This window comes from Papio anubis, chromosome 15, assembly GCF_008728515.1.
Source record: "Papio anubis isolate 15944 chromosome 15, Panubis1.0, whole genome shotgun sequence".
Lineage (NCBI taxonomy): Eukaryota > Metazoa > Chordata > Mammalia > Primates > Cercopithecidae > Papio > Papio anubis.
The window spans coordinates 23,592,892-23,615,187 of NC_044990.1; the positions used below are offsets into that span (position 1 = coordinate 23,592,892).

Consider the following 22,296-nt stretch of genomic DNA (forward strand, 5'->3'; position numbering starts at 1 on the left):
GCCTTTTCATCAACCATTTTTTCTCTCCCAATCTCTGTGCACACACACATACACACACCACATACACATTTTAAGGCCTCCCATGACCCAGAGACCAAGGCCAAGGCTCCAATCTTTAAAGTTTATTCCTGGGGTGCTCTAGACTTTGCTTCTCTTCTCCCATGGTCTCATATTTCAATTTATTCCTTCTACTTGAGTAAAGCTTAGAGCAGTTCCCTTCATCTGCTTACCCTTTATATGTTTTAGGCCCTTTTCCAAGTTGTTGCACAAGAAGAAACCTTCATTTTCTGCTTAAAATTGTTTTTTCTTTTTCTTCTTTTTAGAAATGGGGGTCTCGCTATGTTAACCAGGCTGGTCTTGAACTCCTACCCTCAAGTGATCTTCCCATCTCGGTCTCCCAAAGTGTTGGGATTACAGGCGTGAGCCACTGTGCCTGGCCAAAAAAAATTTTGGTTTTAGTATTTATTTTTCAGAGACAGGGCCTTGCTCTGTCACCCAGGCTGGAGTGCAAGGCACGATCATGACTCACTGTAGCCTTGAACTCCTGGGCACACACAATCCTCCCACCTCAGCCTCCCAAAGGTGGGGTTACAGGGTCGAGCCACTGAAACTTTCATTTTCGACACACTCCAGGTCTCTTCCCATCTTTCCTGTTAATTTTGCTAGCTAATCGCAGAGTTCTGACAGCTTTTCCTGGCCCTGTGCTGAACACATATAAAATTTCCTCAATTTTGTGCAAGGCTCTGATGTGTGATTCAATACATTACTTGCCCTTCTTAACAATACCTTACTGTTTGTTTCTCTTCAGCGAATGTTCTTTCACCCAAAGCCTACTGAAACCTGACAATGTGTCAAACACTGTGCTATACATTGTGGATATAACATGAATAAAGCACTATTTTTTATTTGTAAATTATACCTCAATAAAGCTCCTTCTGCCTAGGAGGAGTTCGTTGTCTGAAAAGCAAAGGCAGATATGTAAACATATGTATTATAGTGCAGAGTGCTAAGTATCACACTGTGATGTGAAGAAAAACTAATTTCTTCTGGGGAAGTTGATAAAAGATCTCATAGGAAGTGACATTTCCATTGGTCTTGAACCATAAGTAGGAGTTTGCCAACCAGAGGAAAGAGTGGGAGTGAGGGCAGGGGTAAAAGAGGGCTTCCGAGGAAGGGAATCCAGTGTGCAGAGGCTCTGAAATGACCGAGGAAGATTCTGACGTGTTCCGGGAAGTCTGCTGGGTTTGGTGTGGTTCGGTGCATGGTGGAGTAATGGTGGGAGGGGAAAACGGATGAAATTGAGAGGGCCCAGTTGAAGCAGGAGGATTGAATTTTATTCTAGAGGCAAGAAGAGAAAGAGAAAACTGTTTAAGCAGGGGAGGAAACGATCAGGTTTGTCTCTTACTTGTTCGTTTCGTCACAGACCTCCGGGTTTTGGAATATGAGGTGCTCTGCTTGCTTAATCAGAGGAGCTCGGGCAGCCTCTGAACTGAAACACGGCTTTCTTTTCAGGTCTAGAAACGGTATGTTTTCAATATACCCAGGGCTACCAAGTCTGATCCCAGTGCCCACTTGTGCTAATGACGTTGGCCAGGGGGGATGCCAATTTACTAACCTAAGCCTGTCCTTCAAATATTCTCTCTCTCTCTTTGGCTAGGGTTGGACACGTTCTGACAACTTTTGTCTCTTTGAACCCCGTTTTTCCGTTCTGATAATCTTTTTCTTCAGTTATGCTGGCCATGTCTTTAAATACGTTGCTAACGTTTTGGCTCATCTCACCCTATGTTTTAATCAGTCAGATACACACCACGCTGACAGCCACGCCCACCCAAGGAATTTCCGAAACAGAAAGTTTGTCTGCAACAGCGCGCCGTACGGACGTACAGTGCGCAGGCGCAGTCTCGGCTCCCGGCGGCGTGTTCCTCTTTCCCCCAGGTTTCCAGTGTCCTGCCAGGTAAGGAACGCCGCCTCTTCACCTCTCAGCGCGGCTTGCCCTTTGTTCCGGACGCCCACTTCTCAGCCCTCCGGCTCCTGGTGTCGCTGCTGTAGGCCGCACGCGTCCACCGGCAACAGACCCATGGCCGAGCGCGGGGAACTCGACCTGACCGGCGCCAAACAGAACACAGGAGTGTGGCTAGTCAAGGTAATGTTCACGAGTCTCCCACTTGCGCTCCTCCTAACACAAGTATAATTTAAGTAACTTGAGCCCATCCCGCTCCGTGCACCTCTTAAAGTTCTTTTACGGCTATCTCGTTAGAGCTTCACATATTTTGAGAGGCAGGAGTCATTGTTGTATCTGTTTGCAGATGAGGAGATTAGTTTAGGGACGCAAAGTGTCTTTCAGCCGGTTACTGGTCTGAATCATCCTGGACTAGATCTCTTTCTCACGGCTTTCCTGGAGCCCTGTCTTGGTGTTCCTAGACTTGGGCGGTGCATTTTATCCCAGACCGAAGAATTCCTTGTATCTTTCCCTGAAACTGGTTTTAGCCATGAGCCTAGTTGAATGTCTGCTTTCTGTACAGTTTTTCGGCGAGAAACTAGAACTGGTCCCTGCGTACTCTTATTCTCTTAGGTTGATGGTCCTTAATGAAGCTCTCAAAAGAGGCGAGAGAGCCCTGAACAAACAGAAGGAGAGGTCAGGAGAGGTCGTTGGACTGGAGTATTCTTTCAGAGCACATTTGGGTCTGATGAAACTGGCCGTCAATAAATGTTTTATGTAAAGACAGCAATTTTGGTTAGCTCACAGCGGGCACTATTTGTGCTTTACTGTTTCATGTTGGGGAGTGTTTTCTCCTAGGGGAGTTTCATAGTACTTAAGCAAATTCAAAATGTGATCCTGAAAGTCGTTGAGACTTAAAATGTAAGGACTTTCGGTTTCTTAATGCTTTAACTGATTTATCATATGGCTGAGTTCTCGTCAATTACATCTAAGAGGTCTTTCTTGTAGGCCTTCTTAAAAATAGCTCCCTTATAATCATTTGCTAACACGACAGATCCGTATTACATTCTTTCTTTTCTTTTGTTTTTTTTTTGAATCAGAGTCTTGCTCTGTCGCCCAGGCTGGAGTGCAGTGGCGCGATCTCGGCTCACTGCAAGCTCCGCCTCCCGGGTTCACGCCATTCTCCTCTCTCAGCCTCCCGAGTAACTGAGTCTACAGGCACTCGCCCCCACGCCCGGCTAATTTTTTGTATTTTTAGTAGAGACAGGGTTTCACCGTGTTAGCCAGGATGGTCTCGATCTCCTGACCTCGTGATCCGCCCGCCTTGGCCTCCCAAAGTGCTGGGATTACAGGCGTGAGCCACCGTGCCCGGCCGTTACATTTTTCAAAGCGCTTTTCACAGTGTAGGGTGATTTTGTGTTAATATGTTCAAAGTTGGTTACCTCCGTCTTTCCAACACACAAAATCACATTCCATGAGACTGGATATTTGCCTGTCATACCCAGAATAGTGTTTGGCACATGATAATTACTCAACAAAAAGGTGATGAATAAATGCATGACCTCTCATTCTTTAACCCTCGCCTTAATCTGTGGCACTGATTTGACTTATTTCCAAGCTCAGTGTGACTTAAAAGGATGAATTAAATAGGCATTTCTGTCTCCAGCAGCGTGTTAATTGGAGGAGAGTCACTAAGGAGGAGATGGCCCTTGTAGAAGCAAAAAGCTTGAAAAAATGGTGTGACTTGAGATGGTGCCATTGTTCTAGGAGCATGGTAAATGCTCAGTGTTTACGCCTTACAGGATTTGGGTGGGTGGACATAGCGTATACCATGGGGAATGGAACAGAAATGCAAGACTCAAAATACATAATCAGCATGGCGTGTCGTGGAAAACAGAGAGAACCTAGAGCAGAAGATCTGTGTAGATAAAGGTTGGGACCATATACTCAGATTGTCATATCATGAAACGGAGATGTTCTAACTTTAGTTTACAAGGAAGTAACAAACTTTTTGGAGGATTTGAGTGAGGTAGAGATGCCAAATATTTATTCAGAAAAAAAAAATGTTTGGCAGTGTGCAGTACGAATTAGAGGGGAGGGTAAGTAACCAGAGTCACATTTAGAAAATTATCACAGGATTGGGCCGGGCACGGTGGCTCACACCTGTAATCCCAACACTTTGAGAGGCCGAGGCAGGTGGATCATGAGGTCAATAGTTTGAGACTAGCCTGGCCAGTATGGTGAAACCCCATCTCTACTAAAAATACCAAAATTAGCTGGTTGTGGTGGCATGCGCCTGTATTCCCAGCTACTTAGGAGACTAAGGCAGAAGAATTGCTTGAAACTGGGAGGCGGAGGTTGCAGTGAGCTGAGATTGCTCCGTTGCACTCCAGCCTGGGCAACAGAACAAAAACTCCATCTCAGAAAAAAAAAAAAAAAAAAGAAATAGTAACTTGTTGCTTAGAAAGTGTGTCTTCATTCTCATCTAATCAGAATTTTATTTGAACTACGTATTGATTTCAAGTTTTTTCTCCTTACATTAATATTTTCTGTTAAAAATAATACCTTGAGTTCTGATCTTTGTTGCTAAAAAATGTTTCTTCCTAGGATATATCAAGGTCATCTTGTACATATTTAATTCCATCACCAGACAGTTACAGAACTGTGTAAATGCAGTAAGGACTGTACATACAAGATCTCTTAGAGTTTTGAGCAGGAAAAAAATTAATGCTTCACCAGAACTGGAAAGACATCATAGAGAAGGTGATGTTTAAGAAGAGCCTGTTTGGAGGTTGCAGTGAGTCGAGATTGTGCCACTGCACTCCTGCCTGGGCAACTAGAGTGACACCCTGTCTCAAAAAAAAAAAAAAAAAAAAAATTGGATGTGAGTGTGATCTGGCTGGGACATCTGTCACCCCATTGATCACCAGGGTTGATTTGGCTAATCTGGCTGGCTAGGTGGGTGTCCCCTTCCTCCCACTCCACTCCATGTATGTCCCTCCTGAAGCTGCACCCTTGATCAAAGAGGATGACCATCCCGATAGAGGAGGACTGGTCTTCAGTCAAGGGTATATATGTGGCTGTACTCCCCTGCTGGAACCTCCAAACAAGCTTTCAAGAAGAGCTTATGGAAGGCCGGGTGCAGTGGCTCATGCCTGGAATCCCAGCACTTTGGAAGGACCAGGTGGGCGAATTGCTTAAGCCCAGGAATTTGAGACCAGCCTGGGCAATATAGCAAAACCTTTTATGTACAAAAACTACAAAAAGTTAGCTGGGCATGGTGGCATACGCTTGTAGTCCCAGCTACTTGGGAGACTGAGGTGGGAGGATCACTTGAGCCCAGGAGGTTGAGGCTGCAGTGAGCTGAGATCACACCCCTTGTACTCTAGGCTGGGCGACAGAGTGAAACCCTATCTGAAAAGGAAAAAAAAAAAAACCTTACCAGCAGGACTGGGGATAAATAGTGTGTTTAGGGAAAAACAAATATAGTAGTAGATTGTTTACCAAAAAAGCAAAATATCCAGGACCTGTACTGTTCTGGCCTAATGAAGTGCTATTTCTGGAATTTTGAGTATCTTTTTTTTTGGCTGAGCACAGGGGACTTTATTGATGGCACACGACAAGGCAGAGCTCCCTAGGCCCCTCCCTCTTCAGGGGGTCTGCATGGAAACTGAGGAGGGGAGATTCTCAGTGTGGTTGGGGACTGAGTATGGCAGGGACTCCCCAGCATTGAGGGCCTCTCTTTTCCTCTTGTTCTCTCACTGGGGCTGGTGGTCCGGGGTCTTACTTCTTAGAGGCCATGTGGGCCATGAAGTCCACCACCCTGTTGCTGTAGCCAGATTCATTGTCATACCAGGAAATGAGCTTGACAAAGTGCCAGCCCCAGCATTGAAGCTGGAAGAGTGAGTGTTGCTGTTGAAGTCAGAGGAAACCACCTGGTGCTCAGTGTAGCCCAGGATGCCCTTGAGGGGGCCCCCTCCAATGCCTGCTTCACACCTTCTTGATGTCATCATATCTGGCAGGTTTTTCCAGATGGCAGGTCACGTCCATGACTGACACATTGGCAGTGGAGACATGGAAGGCCATGCCAGTGAGCTTCCCATTCAGCTCAGGGATGACCTTGCTCACAGCCTCAGCAGCGCCAGTAGAGCCAGGGATGATGTTCTGGAGAGCCCTGCAGCTGTCACGCCACAGTTTCTGGAGGGGCCATCCACAGTCTTCTGGGTGACAGTGATGGCGTGTACTGTGGTCATGAGTCCTTCCACGATACCGAAGTTGTCATGGATGACCTTGACCAGGGGCGCTAAGCGGTTAGTGCAGGAGGCATTGCTGATGATCTTGAGGCTGTTGTCGTACTTCTCATGGTTCACGCCCATCACAAACATGGGGGCGTCAGCAGAGGGGGCAGAGATGATAACCCTTTTGACTGCTTCCTGCAAGTGAGCCCCAGCCTTCTCCATGGGGGTGAAGACACCGGTGGACTCCACAATGTACTCAGCGCCAGCATCGCCCCACTTTATTTTGGAAGGATCTCGCTCCTGGAGGATGGTGATGGGATTTCCATTAATGACAGGCTTCCTGTTCTCAGCCTTGATGGTGCCATGGGATTTGCCATGGGTGGAATCATACGGCAACATGTAGACCATGTAGTTGAGGTCAATGAAGGGGTCATTGATGGCGACCATATCCACTTTACCAAAGTTAAAAGCAGCCCTCGTGACCAGGCGCCCAATATGACCCAATCCGTTGACTCCTACCTTCACCTTCACCATGGTGCCTCAGGGACGCGGCTGGTGATGTGAGAGAAGATGCGACTGTCTGTCAAACGGGAGGAGCAGATAGCCAATTTTGAATATCTTAAATCTACAAAAGAAAGATGATCCAAACACATTTTGATAGGCATTAGACATGATTGAATTTAACACTTTACAATAGCTGTCACCTGCCAAAACATGTAATTAGCTATAATTTTTACCTTGTCATAGAGCTAGTCTTTTGTAGTTTGTACTACCCTGTTTATATTGCTCAGTTTATGGTATTGTTAGGTTACCTACTGGGCACACCACTGCTGTGCACCCTATACCAAGTAATGATTTAAAAATTGGGTGATGTGCTGGACACAGTGGCTCATGCCTGTAATCCCAGCATTTTCGGAGGCTGAGGCAGGTGGATCACTTGAGGTCAGGAGTTCAAGACCAGCCTGGCCAATATGGTGAAACCCCGTCTCTACTGAAAATACAAAAATTAGCTGGGTGTGGTGGCGGGCACCTGTGTAATCCCAGCTACTCTGGAGGCTGAGGCAGGAGAATTGCTTGGATCTGGGAGGTGGAGGTTGCTGTGAGTAGAGATCGTACCATTGCACGCTAGCCTGGGCAATAGAGTGAGACTCTGATGTTTAAAAATATTTTAGCAGAGTTCTTTTTTCTTAAATTTTTCAATATTGTTTTAAAGAATACAGATGGGGTCTCGCTGTGTTGATCAGGCTGGTCTCAAACTCCTTTTCTCAAGCAATCCTCCCATTTCGGCCTCCCAAAGTGCTGGGATTACAGGCGTGAGCCACTGCGCCTGGCTGATTTTAGCATGGTTGGTTTTTGGCCTCTAATATTTAGATTTCTGGAAAACCATTTTCTCTAGTTATGGTTCCCTGGAGGGTAAGGTATATGATGGGGAAGAGGAGATACAGTTGGCAAGATTGTTAGGAGTGGGATTTTTAAAGTTGTGAATATCATTGGGGCTTGAATGATAAGAAGTACAGTCTTTTTTTGGAGGGAGAAGTGGAGAGGTGCACCAGGTCTAACCAACAGCTTTCTAGGCAACAGAAAGATGTTTTTCTAGCCCAGTAAACTTTCCTCTTGTAAGCACTGTGGCTAATGTTTGTTGGAGGAGAGGATCAGGATTGGAAGGATGGACATCATGCCCTATGAATGTTGTGTTCTTCTTTTATTTATTTATTTATTTTTGGAGATGAAGTCTTGCTCTGTCACCCAGGCTGGAGTGCAGGTGGCGCAGTCTTGGCTCACTGCAACCTCCGCCTCCTGGGTTTAAACAGCTCTCCTGCCTCAGCCTAAGTAGCTGGGATTACAGGCATCCACCACCACGCCTGGCTAATTTTTCTGTGTTTAGTAGAGATGGGGTTTCTTTTTCTTTTTCTTTTTCTTTTTTTTTTTTTTTGAGACGGAGTCTCATACTGTCACCCAGGCTGGAGTGCAGTGACGCAATCTCGGCTCACTGCAAACTTTGCCTCCCAGGTTCAAGCTATTCTCCTGCCTCAGCCTCCTGAATAGCTGGGATTACAGGCGTGCACCACCACACCTGGCTAATTTTTTGTATCTTTAGTAGAGATGGGGTTTCACCATGTTGGTCTTGAACACCTGACCTTGTGATCCACCTACCTCAGCTTCCCAAAGTGCTGGAATTACGGGCGTGAGCCACCGTTCCTGGCTAGCTTATATTTTTTCAGACAGGCAAGCACTTGGACATTGTTGGCCAAAGAGAGTTATATACGAGGGAGAGATGAAACTGGAGTGGGTGATACCCTAAAGCCTTGCAGCTAGTAGGAGAAAAAGGAACTTAACATTTCTTGTGTATGGAGTATTTTGCAAAGCAAACCTATGAAGCAGGTACTAATTGTGTATTTCAGATGATAAAATTTAAGGTTAGGGAGGTTAATTATCTTGCCTAAGTATGGAAATAGTGATTCAGATTTGTTAGGCTAAAAGCTTTGCAATAGAAAAATGTTTTTTTTTTTCCTTTTTGTCTCTCCCTTTTTTTTTTTGAGACGGAGTTGAGTCTCACTCTGTTGCCAGGCTGGAGTGCAGTGGTGCAATTTTGGCTCACTGGGACCAACTTAATAGGCTGGGACTTCTGGGAAGCCAATTTCTGTAAGTTCTTGGTGTAGAGAGCTATATATAATTAATGTGCTCTTATTATTATTATTTTTACTGCAAGAGTATAGTATTTTAGGAACCGTTGAATTAAATAAGCTGGTGAGCTTACCTGGGAACCTACAGTTTTATTATAATAATGAAGACAGTGCAATATGAGCTGCAAACTTGTTTTTGTCCTTTAACTTCTGGAACACCATCTGCTTTTTTTTCTTTCTTTCTTTTTGAGACAGGGTCTCACTCTGTCTCCCAGGCTGGAGTGAAGTGCTGTGAACGGCTCACTGCAACCTCTGCCTCCTGGGCTGCAGTGATCCTCCTGCATCAGCCTTCTGAGTAGCTGGGACTATAGGCATGTGTCACTATGCCTAGCTAATTTTTTTTTTTGTAGAGACAGGGTTTCACCATGTTGCCCAGGCTGATCTCAAATTCCTGGACACAAGCAGTCCACCTGCCTTGGCCTTCCAAAGTGCTAGAGTGTTGGGATTATGGCGTGAGCCACCACCCCTGGCCTTTTTTGGGGCGGGGGCGGAGTCTTGCTCTTGTCGCCCAGGCTGGAGTGCAATGCCACAATCTCGGCTCACTACAACCTCCACCTCCCGGGTTCAAGTGATTCTCTTTTCTCAGTCTACTGAGTAGCTGGGATTACAGGCGCCCACCACCACGCCCAGCTAATTTTTGTATTTTTGGTAGAGACGGGGTTTTGCCATGTTGGCCAGGCTAGACTCGAACTCCTGACCTTGTGATCCACCCGCCTCAGCCTCCCAAAGTACTGGGATTACAGGTGTGAGCCACCGCGCCTGGCATCCCTGGCCTTTTTAAAAAATTATTTTTGTGGCCGGGCATTGTGGTAATTGCAGCACTTTGGGAGGCTGAGGCGGGTGGATTATCTGAGGTCAGGAGTTCGAGACCAGCCTGACCAACATGGTGAAACCCCGTCTCTACTGAAAATATAAAAATTAGCCAGGCGTAGTGGTGGGTGCCTGTAATCCTAGCTACTTGGGAGGCTGAGGCAGGAGAATCGCTTGCACGAGGGGCCGAGGTTGCAGTGAGCTGATATTGCGCCAGTGCACTCCAGCCTGGGTGACAGAGTGAGACTCCGTCTCAAAAGAAAAAAGAAAATTTATTTTATTTTATTTTTTGAGAAAGAGCCTCACTCTGTCGCCCAGGCTGGAGTACAGTGGCATGTGATCATGGCTCACTGTAGCCTCAATCAAACTCCTGGGCTTAAACGATCCTTCTGTCTCAACCTCCTGAGTACCTTGAATCACAAGCTAATTTTTAGATTTTTTGTAGAGATGGGGTCTCTGTATGTTGCCCATGGTGGTGTTGAACTCCTGGGCTCAAGTGATCCTCCCACTTCAGCCTCCCAAAGTGCTGGATTTATAGGTATGAGCCACCATGCCCGACACACTGTTTTTAAGCTGGTAATTGCTTGTATTAGGTACAGTTTGTTGCACTGAATTTGATTCTTAAATTTGCTTTAATGTATGATATATAGTTACTTTCCCTTGAACTGTTTTCTTGTTTGAAGGCCTGAATTATAGTCTCCGGTAATTTGATCACAGAAAATCCTGATCTGGTTAATATGTTGAAGAAGTATAATCTCATTTAACAGTTCCAAAGCTCCCAAACATTCTTGTGTTCTCTTTGAGAGCATTTCAGGGTACAGCAGTGAGGGCAAAGTAGTAGGTTAGAAAATGCCCTACTCCACTATTTGCATTTTGTCCTCTTCCTAGTTATTTATTTATTTGAGACGGAGTCTTACACTGTCGCCCAGGCTGGAGTGCAGTGGCACAATCGTGGTTCACTGCAACCTCAGCCTCTCCGGACTTAGGTGATCCTCCCATCTCAGCCTCCTGAGCTGGGACTACAGGCACACACCACCACGCCTGGCTAATTTTTGTATTTTTTGTAGAGATGGGGTTTTGCAATGTTGCCCAGGCTGGTCTTGAACTCCTGTGCTCAAATGATCCACCCACCTCAGCCTCCCAAAGTGCTGGGATTACAGGCATGAGCCACTATGCCCAGCCCTTCCCCTTATTTTAAGGTGGATCTCTGAACTGAGACTTCCTTCTGAGAATGAAATGAAGTGTAGTAAATTATATATCCTAGGTATATTACAGTATTAACCATCATTGCCATTACGTTAGTGTTTCTTCAACAATATCCAGTCATTAAAATAACTATTCTTCTATTATTCTAGGTGCTAGATATATGACAGTAAACAAAAGTTACAAAATAAAACAAGATCTAGGATCTAGAACATAATGTGATGCAATGTGATGCTATTTTAACTAGGGCGGGAAAGGACCTCACTGATAAGATGGTCTTTGAGCAGAGATGTAAAGGAATTTATGGGCTTGCCCTTGCAGGTACCCATGGGAAGAGTGTTCCAGACAGAAATAACAGCAAATGGGTCTTTAGATGGGACGTCACTGCAGATGTTGACAGATCTGTGTGGTTTGAGTAAGATGAGAGGGAGAATAGGAGATGAAGATATGGGATAGGATCATCCAGGAGACTGGGTCACCTAAGACATTATAGGATTTTTCTTCTGAGTGAGATGGAAAGCCAGCAGCCATGGAGAGGCAGCATGGTATGGTGACTAAAATCGTGGACTATGGAGTCGACACGCTTAGGTTAGAATCCTAGCTTCATCACTAGTAATTGTGAGACTTTGAGCAAAAAATAGCTTTTTGGTGCTTCAATTTCTGCAGTTGCAAAATAGAATGATGATGGGACTGTTATAAGGATTAAATGAAATAATATTTGTAAACTGTTTAGAAAAGTATCTGGTAAACATAGTAAGCACTATGTAGATGTCTGTTAAATACATGGAAAGGTTTTGAGCAGAACAGTATCATCTGACTTGGGTTTTAAGATGACAATTCTGGCTGCTTTATTGAGAATAAACTACATGGGCAAAAGTGGAAGCAAGGAGTTCAGGAGGCTGTTAACAATCATTATTCAAGAGATGATGATGGCTTGGGCTAGGGTAGTAACTTGAGTTGGAGAGGAAAGGCTGGAGTCTGGATATAATCTGAAGATGTTGACAGGATGTATCAGTTGATTGGTTTTGGGGTATAAGAAAAAGGATATTCAGGATGACTCCAGGGTTTCAGCCTGAGTGCTTGGAAGAATGGAGTTCCCTTTTACTAAGATATGGAAAATTGCAGCAGGAGCAAGGTTTATGAGGGAGAAATGAGTTCTGGTATGGAGATTTTAACTTTGAAATGCTTACTGAATATTAAGATGGAGAGTTTGAATAGGCAGTTGGATATATAAATTGAGACTTTGGGGGAGAACCTGAGCTTGTTGTAAGTTTGAGAGTTGTCATTATACAGATGGTATTTAAAGCCATGAGACTGGACGAAGTTACATAAGATTGAGAGTATACAGGGCCGGGCATGGTGGCTCACGCCTGTAATCTCAGCACTTCAGGAGGTCAAGGCAGGCGGATCGCCTGAGGTCAGGAGTTCAAGACCAGCTTGACCAACATGGAGAAACCCCATCTCTCCTAAAAATACAAAATTAGCTGTGGCAGGAGAATTGTTTGAACCCAGGAGGTGGAAGTTGCGGTGAGCCAAGATCGCACCATTGCACTCCAGCCTGGGCAACAAGAGCGAAACTCCGTCTCAAAAAAAAAAAAAAAGAGAGAGAGCGAGTATACAGAGAAGAGCGGGGATCCAAGGACTGAATCCAATGGCCATTGAAGTTAAGAGGCCAGAAAGATGAGCATCTAGATGTGGAGACCAAAAAGGAAGAGTCCAGAGAAGTAGAGGGAGAAATCGAGAGAATGTGATTACTCAGATGCCAAGTGAATAAAATGTTTGAAGGAATAGGAAATGATTAGTTCTCAAATATTGTTGATAAGTATGAGAGATGAGGACTAAACTTTGACTTGGCAGTTTGGAGATCTTAATAACCCTGTGATCAGTTTCAGTGGAGTGGTAGGGAGGAAAGCCTATCTAGAGTAAGTTCAAAACAAAGTGGCAGAGGAGTAAGTGTAGACAGCTGACATAGAGAACTCTCTCAAGGAGTTCTACCATAAAGAGAGGCAGAGGACCAGGCACGATGGCTCATGCCTGTAATCCCAGCACTTTGGAAGGCTGAGGTGAGATGATCCCTTGAGCCCAGAAGTTCGAGACCAGCCTGGGCAATGTGGTGAGACCTCGTCTCCACCAAAAATACAAAACTTAGCTGGGCATTGTGGTGCAAACCTGTAGTTCAGCTACTTGGGAGGCTGAGGTGGGAGGATCGTTGGAGCCCAGGAAGTGGAGGCTGCAGTGATCCAAAATTGTGAATCCAGCCTGGGTGACAGAATGAGACCCTGTCTCAAAAAAAAAAAAAAAAAAAAAAAAAAAGAAGAAAAGAAAAGGCAGAGAAATCAAACACTGGGTGGAAAGGATTATTAAGTTTGCCCTTACCAAGGTGCATGATCTTGAACAAATTTATAAGCCTCCCTGTGCCTTAGTTTCCTCATCTGTAAAATGAAGACCGTGTGAGAAGTAGATGGTTGATATATTTACAGCATTTAGAAGAGTGCTTGTTGCTTAATGTATTAATTATCTATTGGTATATAACCTATTACTACGGACTTAGTAGTTTAAAACAACACGCATTTATTATTTCACAGTTTCTATGGGCTAGACTCTGGCATGGCTTAGTTGGCTCCTTTGCCTCAGAGTCTCTCACTGGCGATAGTCAAGGTATCAGCCAGGGTTGGATTCTCATCTGAAGCCTTGACTGGGGAAATATTGTTTCCAAGCTCATGTGGTTGGTAGAATTCAGTTCCTCCAGGGTTGTTGGACTTAAGAGTCCAAGTTCCTAGCTGACTCTTGGCTAAAGCCGGTCAGTAGTGTTTTTTTTGTTTGTTTGTTTGTTTTTTGTTTTGCCACGTGGGCCTCTTCAATATGGTAGATTTCTAAATCAGAGTGTGCAGACTGAGAAAGCAATGAGAGAAGACAGAAGTCGTAATCTTATGTAACCCAGTAACAGAAGTGAAGTCCTGTCACTTTTGCCCTGAGTCACAGATACTGCTCACACTGAAGGAGAGGAGATTACACCAGTAAGTGGACGGGGTTGATAGCAGGTGGGATCCTTGGGAACCGTCTTAGAAATCTCCCTGCTACATTTAGTAAGCACTTTGTGTTAGCTGCTATTATTATCATTATTGTGCTAATGGGAATGATTAAGCAGAGAAGGCAATAGAGGAGAGAAAGGGTGTACTTGAAGGAAAGATGTCCTCGGTTAGTTACATAACAGGGAAAGAAATTCAGTGCACAAGTGGAGGGATTGGCCATAGTTTATCCATTGTTTAAAGAGGGTAAAGCGAGTAAAAGGATCCAACTGTGGCTAGGTGGTAGATGTAGAAGTTTAGATTTGATGGTTTGCTTTTTCTCAGTGGAAGAGGAAGTCAGGTCAGCACAGAGGGAGGAGGAAGGAAGAGGTGTAGGTTCGAGAAGTGAAAAGAGAACATTTGAATAATCAGGAGTGAGGAACTGAATTGACTAGGGAGATGTAGTTAACTTGCCAGATGTCACTAAGGGCTTACTTGACGTTTGTAGCCATGTATTTAATGTGAGACCAGCTAGCATGATCGTGAGCTTTCCTTCAGCTGCTCAGGTGCAAGTGTGGCAGAGAAGTGGAATAACACAATAAAATAAAACCATGGATAAATTATAAATTAATGAAGAAAAGTAGAGATTGGCTTTAATCAGGATTAAGGTTCTGCCAGGCCAGTATGACGGAGGAAGATAAAGGCAAGGGAATGATTATAGTGCTGGACCATGGAATCTAGTTTCCTTAAAGAGAGAAATGAGGACATAGCAGATGGGGGACAGTGAGAAGATGTTAATTAGAGTCAGCGAATTGAAGGACTAGAAGAATTGTTGGGAGTCAAAGTGAGGCGGGAAATTAAAGAAAGAAAAATAAAGAGAGAAATAAGCTTTCCTGTATTAGGCTGACTTGTCCCAGAGGGAGCAGTGGGCACAGCCCAGACCCAGGAAAAGTCTTGATAATACTATCTAAGAAGCCAGGACACAAAAGAATGTGCTCTGGAGACTCTCCCAGCACTCCCTCAACATAGGGAGAAGAAAAACAAATTTTCCTTTGTTTTATGGTATCAGTTTGTAAATTCCTGTTCTCTGTAACTGGTGACTTCTAGTCTTCTGTTTTATCTAATCAGTGGGGTGAAGTTCATAAACCATCTGAGCAGGCCACCTGGGCGCCATAGTGAAAGCCATGGAATAAGCTGTGCTAGGCACTAGGCAAACCTAGATAGTGGACATCTGGGCTGCATAGCAGCAGTCGTGTGTAATCCTGAGTTGTGAACCTGTTACAATTTGATTAACCGTCTTTGTCCTGCCTCTGTATCCCTGCGTTCGCGCCACTGTAAGCCTGCTTCAAGCTAGCCCACCCCTTTTTAAGGTGTGTATAAAAGTCAAGTGCTGTCTTTGTTCTGGGCCCGGTCTTTGGATGTTAAGTCCGTTGGGTCTGAGTGCACTCAGTAAAGATATCCTCCTGTATTCACCCCAAGGTCTCTCCCTGGTTCTCCTGATTCCACAACAGAAGTACTAAGGAGAGAGCTAGGAATTTAGGAGATGGTGCTCAGAATAATTGCTTGAAATACAGGTTGTGAAAGGGATACTGCTGTTGATAATGAGAAATTCGTAGGCTGTCCAACAGATAATGTTGTGGACATTTGCTTCTTTAACCAGTATCCATTTACTTTGACACTGTTGCAGAATCTTGACTGTGCTTGTGGAAACCAGTGCTTCCCCTTTTCAATCTGTGTGATTTTAGTGATGTTGACTACCCTTCCCCAAAGATGTCATTGACTCAGCCTGGCCAGTGAAGTATCTCATCTCTGGGAACAGTGATAGGTCTAAGGAAGGGCACACACCCTTGTCAGCTTCATGAAAGACAAATTTTCACTGGGGACTTCTGAGAAGGAGACTTGTGCTCTTCAGGAGCTGCCTCTGCCATCTTGCTACCTGAGGTGATAGGTAAGAAATAGTGAAAGAGTCCTGGGGACATTGTTTGAGCCCTTAATGAAGCCACCTTAAAGCTACCTCTGGAATTTTTTGTTATTTGTCACATTAAGTCTTCTTTTAAGTGGGTTTTCTGTCACCTGTAATCAAAGGAGACCGAGTGGGTAGATACAGTTATCATAAGGAGTTTGCCAAATCCTCTTAGCTTGTTTGGATGAATGGAGTACAGCGTAGTAGAAGTTCTGTTGAGATATGGAATCTTCAAAATCCTCTTTCCCTTAGATCTTTTACGTACTCTTCCTTAGGACATATACCCTCCTGAGAGGTAGTATGGTCTAGTGAAGAAAGCAAAAGACCTGTCCGGAGTTGAGTCTTGAATCTGATCCTAGCTACCTGAGTTATTTCAACCCTCTGAACCTCAGTTTTCTCATCTGTAGGGTGAGGAGAATGTGATTTTGCAGGGTGATTGGAAGGATGAAACGGGATAATGGATGTTTAGCATGGTACCTGACTGACTCAAGTATATTGTCTAACTCTTTTTTTTTTTTTTTTTTTTTTTTTTGAGACAGAGTCTCTCTCTGTCACCCAGGCTTGAGTGCAGTGGAGTAATCTCAGTTCATTGCAACCACCACCTCCTGGGTTCAAGCGATTCTTGTGCCTCAGTCTTCCACGTAGCTGGGACCACAGGCATGTGCCACTGTGTCTTGCTAGTTTTTGTATTTTTAGTAGAGACAGGGTTTCGCCACGATGGCCAGGCTGGTCTCGAACTCCTGACCTCAAGTGATCTGCCCTCCTCGGTCTCCCAAAGTGCTGGGATTACAGGAGTGAGCCACCACGCCCGGTGTACCCATAATGTTTAATAGTTGTTCAGTAACTTTGTTTATTTATTTGTTTTTTCTAGATGGAGTCTTGCTCTGGCACAATCTAATTTTTGTATTCTTAGTAGAGGTGAGGTTTCACCATGTTGGCCAGGCTGGCCTCAAACTCTTGACCTCGTGATCTGCCCACCTCGGCCTCCCAAAGTGCTGGGATTACAGGCGTGAGCCACCACGCCCAGCCCTGTTCAGTAACTTTTAGTGTGAGGAGTGCGTATGTAAGTGAACAAATACCATCAGGGGCTTCTTTTCACCCTTCAATTCCTGAATTTTTGCTGTTCCAAGGTACTGCAATTTATTTGACTAGTGGTCAAGTGGTGTTTTTTTGTCTTGCTAGGTAGAATTTCTTTCCTTCTCAGCTTTGGCAGCTGGACTATCATTCCAAATTTATCATGAAAAAATAATGACACCTGACACTGAGTACTTGCTTTGTGTAAGGCATTATGCTTCATACTTGGTGTATCTCATTTACTCCTAATAATAGGATAGCTTTCGAAGTATGCACTGATTCGAGTCCAAATTACTTTTTAGAAGAAATGAGATGGATAAGTTATATAATAGGGATTCGGCATATATCGTCTACTTCTCCTTTTTGAGAATTATAGTCCTTTTGATTGCATGTATCCAGTTACAGACACAATATGGTGTATTGGTTAAAAACACAGTCCCTGGAGGCAGACTGCCTGGGTTAGAATCCTGGCTCCATCTTTACTAATTATATAACCTTTAGTAAATTGTATAGTCCCTCAGTGCCTCAGATTCATCATCTGTAAAATGGGGGTAATAGACCTGTTCCATAGAGATGTGAGGATTAAATGTGTCAATCTATATAAAGTGCTTACAACAGTGTCAGGAAGGCAGGATTATATAAATGTTAGCTATGCTGTTTGATAACCCTTTTATATTAGCAGCTTCTTCTTCACAGTAGTCAAAGTTACAATTTTCTACATAATAAAACTTGACTTTTGAAATAATCTTAAGCCCAGTGGTGTTTCTAAATCATGCTATTACTGTAGTCAGTGCTGTTCTCTTCTGAGAAGCCTTTTCTGGTAACCTTTCTGTTCTGTGACCTTTAATTGGACTGACTTGGGAAGATAAGTTAGTGCTTTATTTTTGTTAGATTATTTGACCTATGTTAGTTTTGTGTTGCCACCTCGATTAAGCTCTTTTGAGAGCTAAAATCATTTTTTTTTCTTTGAGACGGAGTCTTGCTCAGTCGCCCAGGCTGGAGTGCAGTGGCTGGATCTCGGCTCACTGCAAGCCCCGCCTCCCGGGTTCACGCCATTCTTCTGCCTCAGCCTCCCAAGTAGCTGGGACCACAGGCGCCCGCCACTGCGCCCGGCTGGTTTTTTGTATTTTTAGTAGAAACGGGGTTTCACCGTGTTAGCCAGGATGGTCTCGATCTCCTGACCTTGTGATCTGCCCGCCTCGGCCTCCCAAAGTGCTGGGATTACAGGCGTGAGCCACCATGCCCGGCGCTAAAATCATTTTTTACGTGTCTTCGTATTTCATGTAGTATAAAACATACAGTGATAACTTGATAGTGATCCCTTATTAGAGGCAGAAAATAAAAATAGAAGCAGTATATCGTTTTGTGTTTGAAAAGATCTGTTATCATCTAAAATAGTCTTATTAGTGTTTTACTTTGTTTTAGGTTCCCAAATATTTGTCACAGCAATGGGCTAAAGCCCCTGGAAGAGGTGAAGTTGGGAAACTGCGGATTGCCAAGTAAGTTATTTAGATATTCTTGACATTTTGAAAAGCTATTTTTGAAATTTTTGTAAATGCTTTTAAATGTGATTATAATTTCTGATCAGAGAATTTACTTGGAAAATGACAAGTAATGAACATGTCAAGGCTTGTCAGGAGATGGTTAGGTACCCTGTAAGGAGACATCCGTGCAATACACACATCCCCACCCCCACACTCCTAGTGACAGGTGGTATAAATATAATATCAAGTTTATTGGTTTACTTTAATGGCGGTGAAGCAGCAGAGTATGTAGTTCTTTCACCCCTCCATCCTGTCTGCCTCCATGAGCAGGTGTGCTTGGGTTGGGTATAACTGGATGCACCCGGGAAAGTGCTTGCAGTAGGACTTTGCCACTGTACCACTGGGCCTACTTACAGGTGCTTTGGAAGTGGGTAGGGAGTATGTAGAAAACAGTGTAACGACATAGTTTTCTGGTTGAGGAAATAGCCCTGTTAGAAAGGAAAGCCTCTAAAGCTCAGCTAGTGTCAGCTGGAGGCCTTGTGTTCTATTCTTTCCATCCATTCATTCTTAACCAACTCCAGTCAGATTCCTATGCCCATGATTCCATTGAAACAGCTCTTGTCTGTTACTGGTATCTTCCTCTTTATCAATTACTTTTTGCTTCATAACAAACCATCCCAAAACTTAGTGGTTTAGAACAAAAGCCATTTTATTTGCTCATAATTCTGTGGATCAATTCTGGTTGGGGCTGGCCTGGTGGCCTTCCTGGCGAGAGTGACCTCACTTGTGTGTGGTGGTTGATTTGACATCAGCAGGGGCACCGACTGTTTATTTCACCGCTAGCAAGCTCATTCACATGATGGTGAAAGAGTTCTAGTAGCAAAAGAGAAATGAAGCCCCAGTGCACAAGCACTTTGAAAGCCTGTGCTTGTGTCACGTTTGCTTAAAGTCCTTTTGACCAAAGCAACTCACATGGCCAAGCCAGATTCAGTTGTGGGAAAATAAGACTCCACCTGTTGATGGAAGCTGCTGCAAGAAAAATTTGTGTTCCTTATGTATTTATTTCAAAATATGGAATACTTCCGAATTCGCATGTCATCCTTGTGTAGGGGCCATGCTCATCCTCTCTGTATTGTTCCAATTTTAGTATATGCTGCTGAGGCGAGCACATGTTCCTTTTCTATAGTCTGCCACATCCACATTCCTAAATCCAAGAGTCAACTAGCAGCTCTCTTACTTGAACTTCAGTGGAATTTGACATAGTTGATCACTTTTTTCCTGAAACTTTGTTTTCCCACTCTACTCTAGGACACATCTCTTCTCCTCTCCGCTCATTGGCTGTTCCTTCTTAGTTTCTTGCTAAGCCCCTTCTCATCTTCTGTCTCTAAATGTTATGTGACCCCAGGACTCAGTCCTTAGTTCTTTCCTTTTCTCTCTTTTCACTTCCTGGGTGGTCTCATTTGGTCTCATGGCTTTAAGTACCAGGTGGTATTTAAATATATAGTTCAAGATGCTTCTGCCCTCCCTGGAGGCACCGTGCTCAGGAAGGTCCTGATTTTCTTTGTGTTCCGTGCCCTGGCTGTGACTTTCTCCACACTACTCCCAGAATCAACCACTGACCTACTAGAATTGACCACTGATGTAGAGTTAACCGCAGACCGAGATTTAACCGTTAACCTAGACTTGACCACGGACCTGGAGCCAACCACAGAACACACAGGCTTTGGAATTCTCTACTGATGTGGAGTCAGCCAACTCTAGCTTTGTGGAGGAAGCTGCTGAGGCCATAGCCGATTATAATCCATTTCAGAGAGCTTGTGAGTGACAATTATGACATGAGTAAAGATTAATATTATTATTTTTCGAGACAGTGTCTCACTCTGTCACCCAGGCTGGAGTGCGGTGGCATGATCTCGGCTCACTGCGTCCTCCACCTCCCGGGTTCAAGTGTTTCTCCTGCCTCAGTCTCCTGAGTAGCTGGGATTACAGATGTGCACCACCATACCTGGCTAATTTTTGTATTTTTAGTAGAGATGGGGTTTCACCGTGTTGGCCAGGCTGGTCTCGAACTCCTGACCTCAAGTGAGCTGCCCACTTCAGCCTCCTAAAGCGCTGGGATTACAGGCGGGAGCCACTGCGCCTGGCCACGAGTGAAGATTATTATGAATGCTGTTTATTCCCAAGAGCCCATGATTAGAGTGACAGACAAGCTTAGCAGATTCACAGGAAGCAATGAGTCCATCTCAGCGCATGTTTAAATAAAGCAAATTTTTTGTTAGCTGTGACTATCACTCTGTTATCCACTACTTTCTAAGAAGATTCTGAGCTTTAAGACAAGCCTGTCACTCCACTATAGGAGATTGCATAATGGTAGAAAACTAGTGAAATGTAGGATGTACCTAGCTGAGGAGAAACAGCAAGACATTGATCCTGGGTTGGGTGATGTAAATTGTGCAATGATGGGGCAGGGGCATTTCTTAGCTCTGTGTTATTTAATATGGACTCAATAAATGTTCATTTCAACTGAAAATAAGTAAAAATCAAAAAATATATTTACACACCTCTCTGTCTCTCCATATTCATGATTTTGACTGTGTCTTTGATGTTTGGACTGTGTCCTTGGATGTTTCAGAAGCATCTCAAACTTAATAATTGCTGTTCTTCTGTTTTTTCTCTCTGGAACACTCTCCCTTTAGGTAATCGCCATGGCTTACTCCCACATTTCTTTTTGGTCTCTGTTCACAATTTCAGCTCCTTGAGGTATTTTCTGGCCCCTATATGTAAAATAGCACCCTGTAGGCTCTACCTCCCTTACCCTCTTATTATTCACCATTCTTTTGTGTTGTTGTTATTTATTCTCCTTCTACTATACCCATCTGACATACCGTATATGTTTGTTTGTGTGTTGTTCATATCACCTACTAAAGTATAAACTCTACCAGGTCAGGATTTTTGTCTTAATGATTACTATATCTCCATTGTCTAGAACAGTGCTTGGCATAGTAGACACTGTGTTCTAAAGTTAGGTGGGGACAAGTACAGTTGTCCCTTAGTACCTGCAGGAGATTGGTGTCTGGCATGCCCCATCCCCTGTACCAAAATCTACCATGCTCAAGTGCTTTATATAAAATGGCACAGTATTTACGTATAACCTACACACATCCTTCTGTGTACTTTAAAGCATATCTAGACTACTTATAACTAATACAGTGTAAAAACTGTGTAAATAGTTGTTACTATTTTTTTTTCTCTCTTTTTTTGAAACAGGGTCTCACTCTGTTGCCCAGGAATACAGGCAACCACTGCAACGCCCAGCTAATTTTTTTTTTTTTTTTTTCCGTAGAGACAGGATCTCCCTGTGTTGCCTAGGTTGGTCTCAAACTCCTGGGCTTAAGGGATCCTCCCTCCTCAGCCCCCAAAGTGTGGGCATTGCAGGTGTGAACCACCATGCCCAGCTGATTTTTAAAATATTTTCAGTCTGCAGTTGGTTGACTCCACGTATAATGAATACTCAGATATAGGGGGCCAAGTGTAATATCTCATTTTCTCAAGGAATGATTGAGTATACGTTCATAGTGGAGTCAGGCTTGTATTCTGGCCTTTTATTAGTCAGAAAACTCCAGCAGGTCCTAGTTGTAGCTCAATAATTTACTATAAGTGAGACTTTGTATAAGTCACTGAATCTTCTGACTTTAGATTTCTTATCCTAAAAGTTGCCTTTTTGCAGGGCTTTTATATTATAAATCCATTGAGATAATATGGAAATAGTTATTATTTATTTGTATATTTAAGTTTATAAGATGAACGTATTCCTGGAAAGTTGTAGATGTATCACATTTTTATGAGTTGTCATACTTTTATTGAAAGAGAAAAATAATATTGAAATCTACGGG

At 43.8% G+C, this 22,296-nt stretch overlaps 1 protein-coding gene, 1 non-coding gene and 1 pseudogene across 3 annotated transcripts in view; 1 reads left to right on the forward strand and 2 right to left on the reverse strand.

Moving 5' to 3' along the window:
• The first annotated feature begins 1,171 nt into the window (after positions 1-1,171).
• GTF2F2 (general transcription factor IIF subunit 2) overlaps positions 1,172-22,296 on the forward strand; it is a 169,966-nt gene continuing 148,841 nt past the window's right edge. Inside the window, exons 1-2 of one of the 2 annotated variants that reach the window (XM_021929602.2) lie at positions 1,172-2,143; positions 18,345-18,418. In XM_021929602.2, coding sequence (XP_021785294.1) covers positions 2,078-2,143; positions 18,345-18,418 — 140 coding nt within the window. In that variant the 5' untranslated portion in view covers positions 1,172-2,077. The remainder of the gene's footprint in view (positions 2,144-18,344; positions 18,419-22,296) is intronic. The other variant, XM_003913831.5, reaches the window with a different exon arrangement.
• Positions 5,723-6,711, reverse strand: LOC101004534 (annotated as a pseudogene).
• On the reverse strand, positions 19,469-19,570 carry LOC116270653. The gene has a single exon (XR_004178801.1). It is a non-coding gene; the product is annotated as a U6 spliceosomal RNA (small nuclear RNA).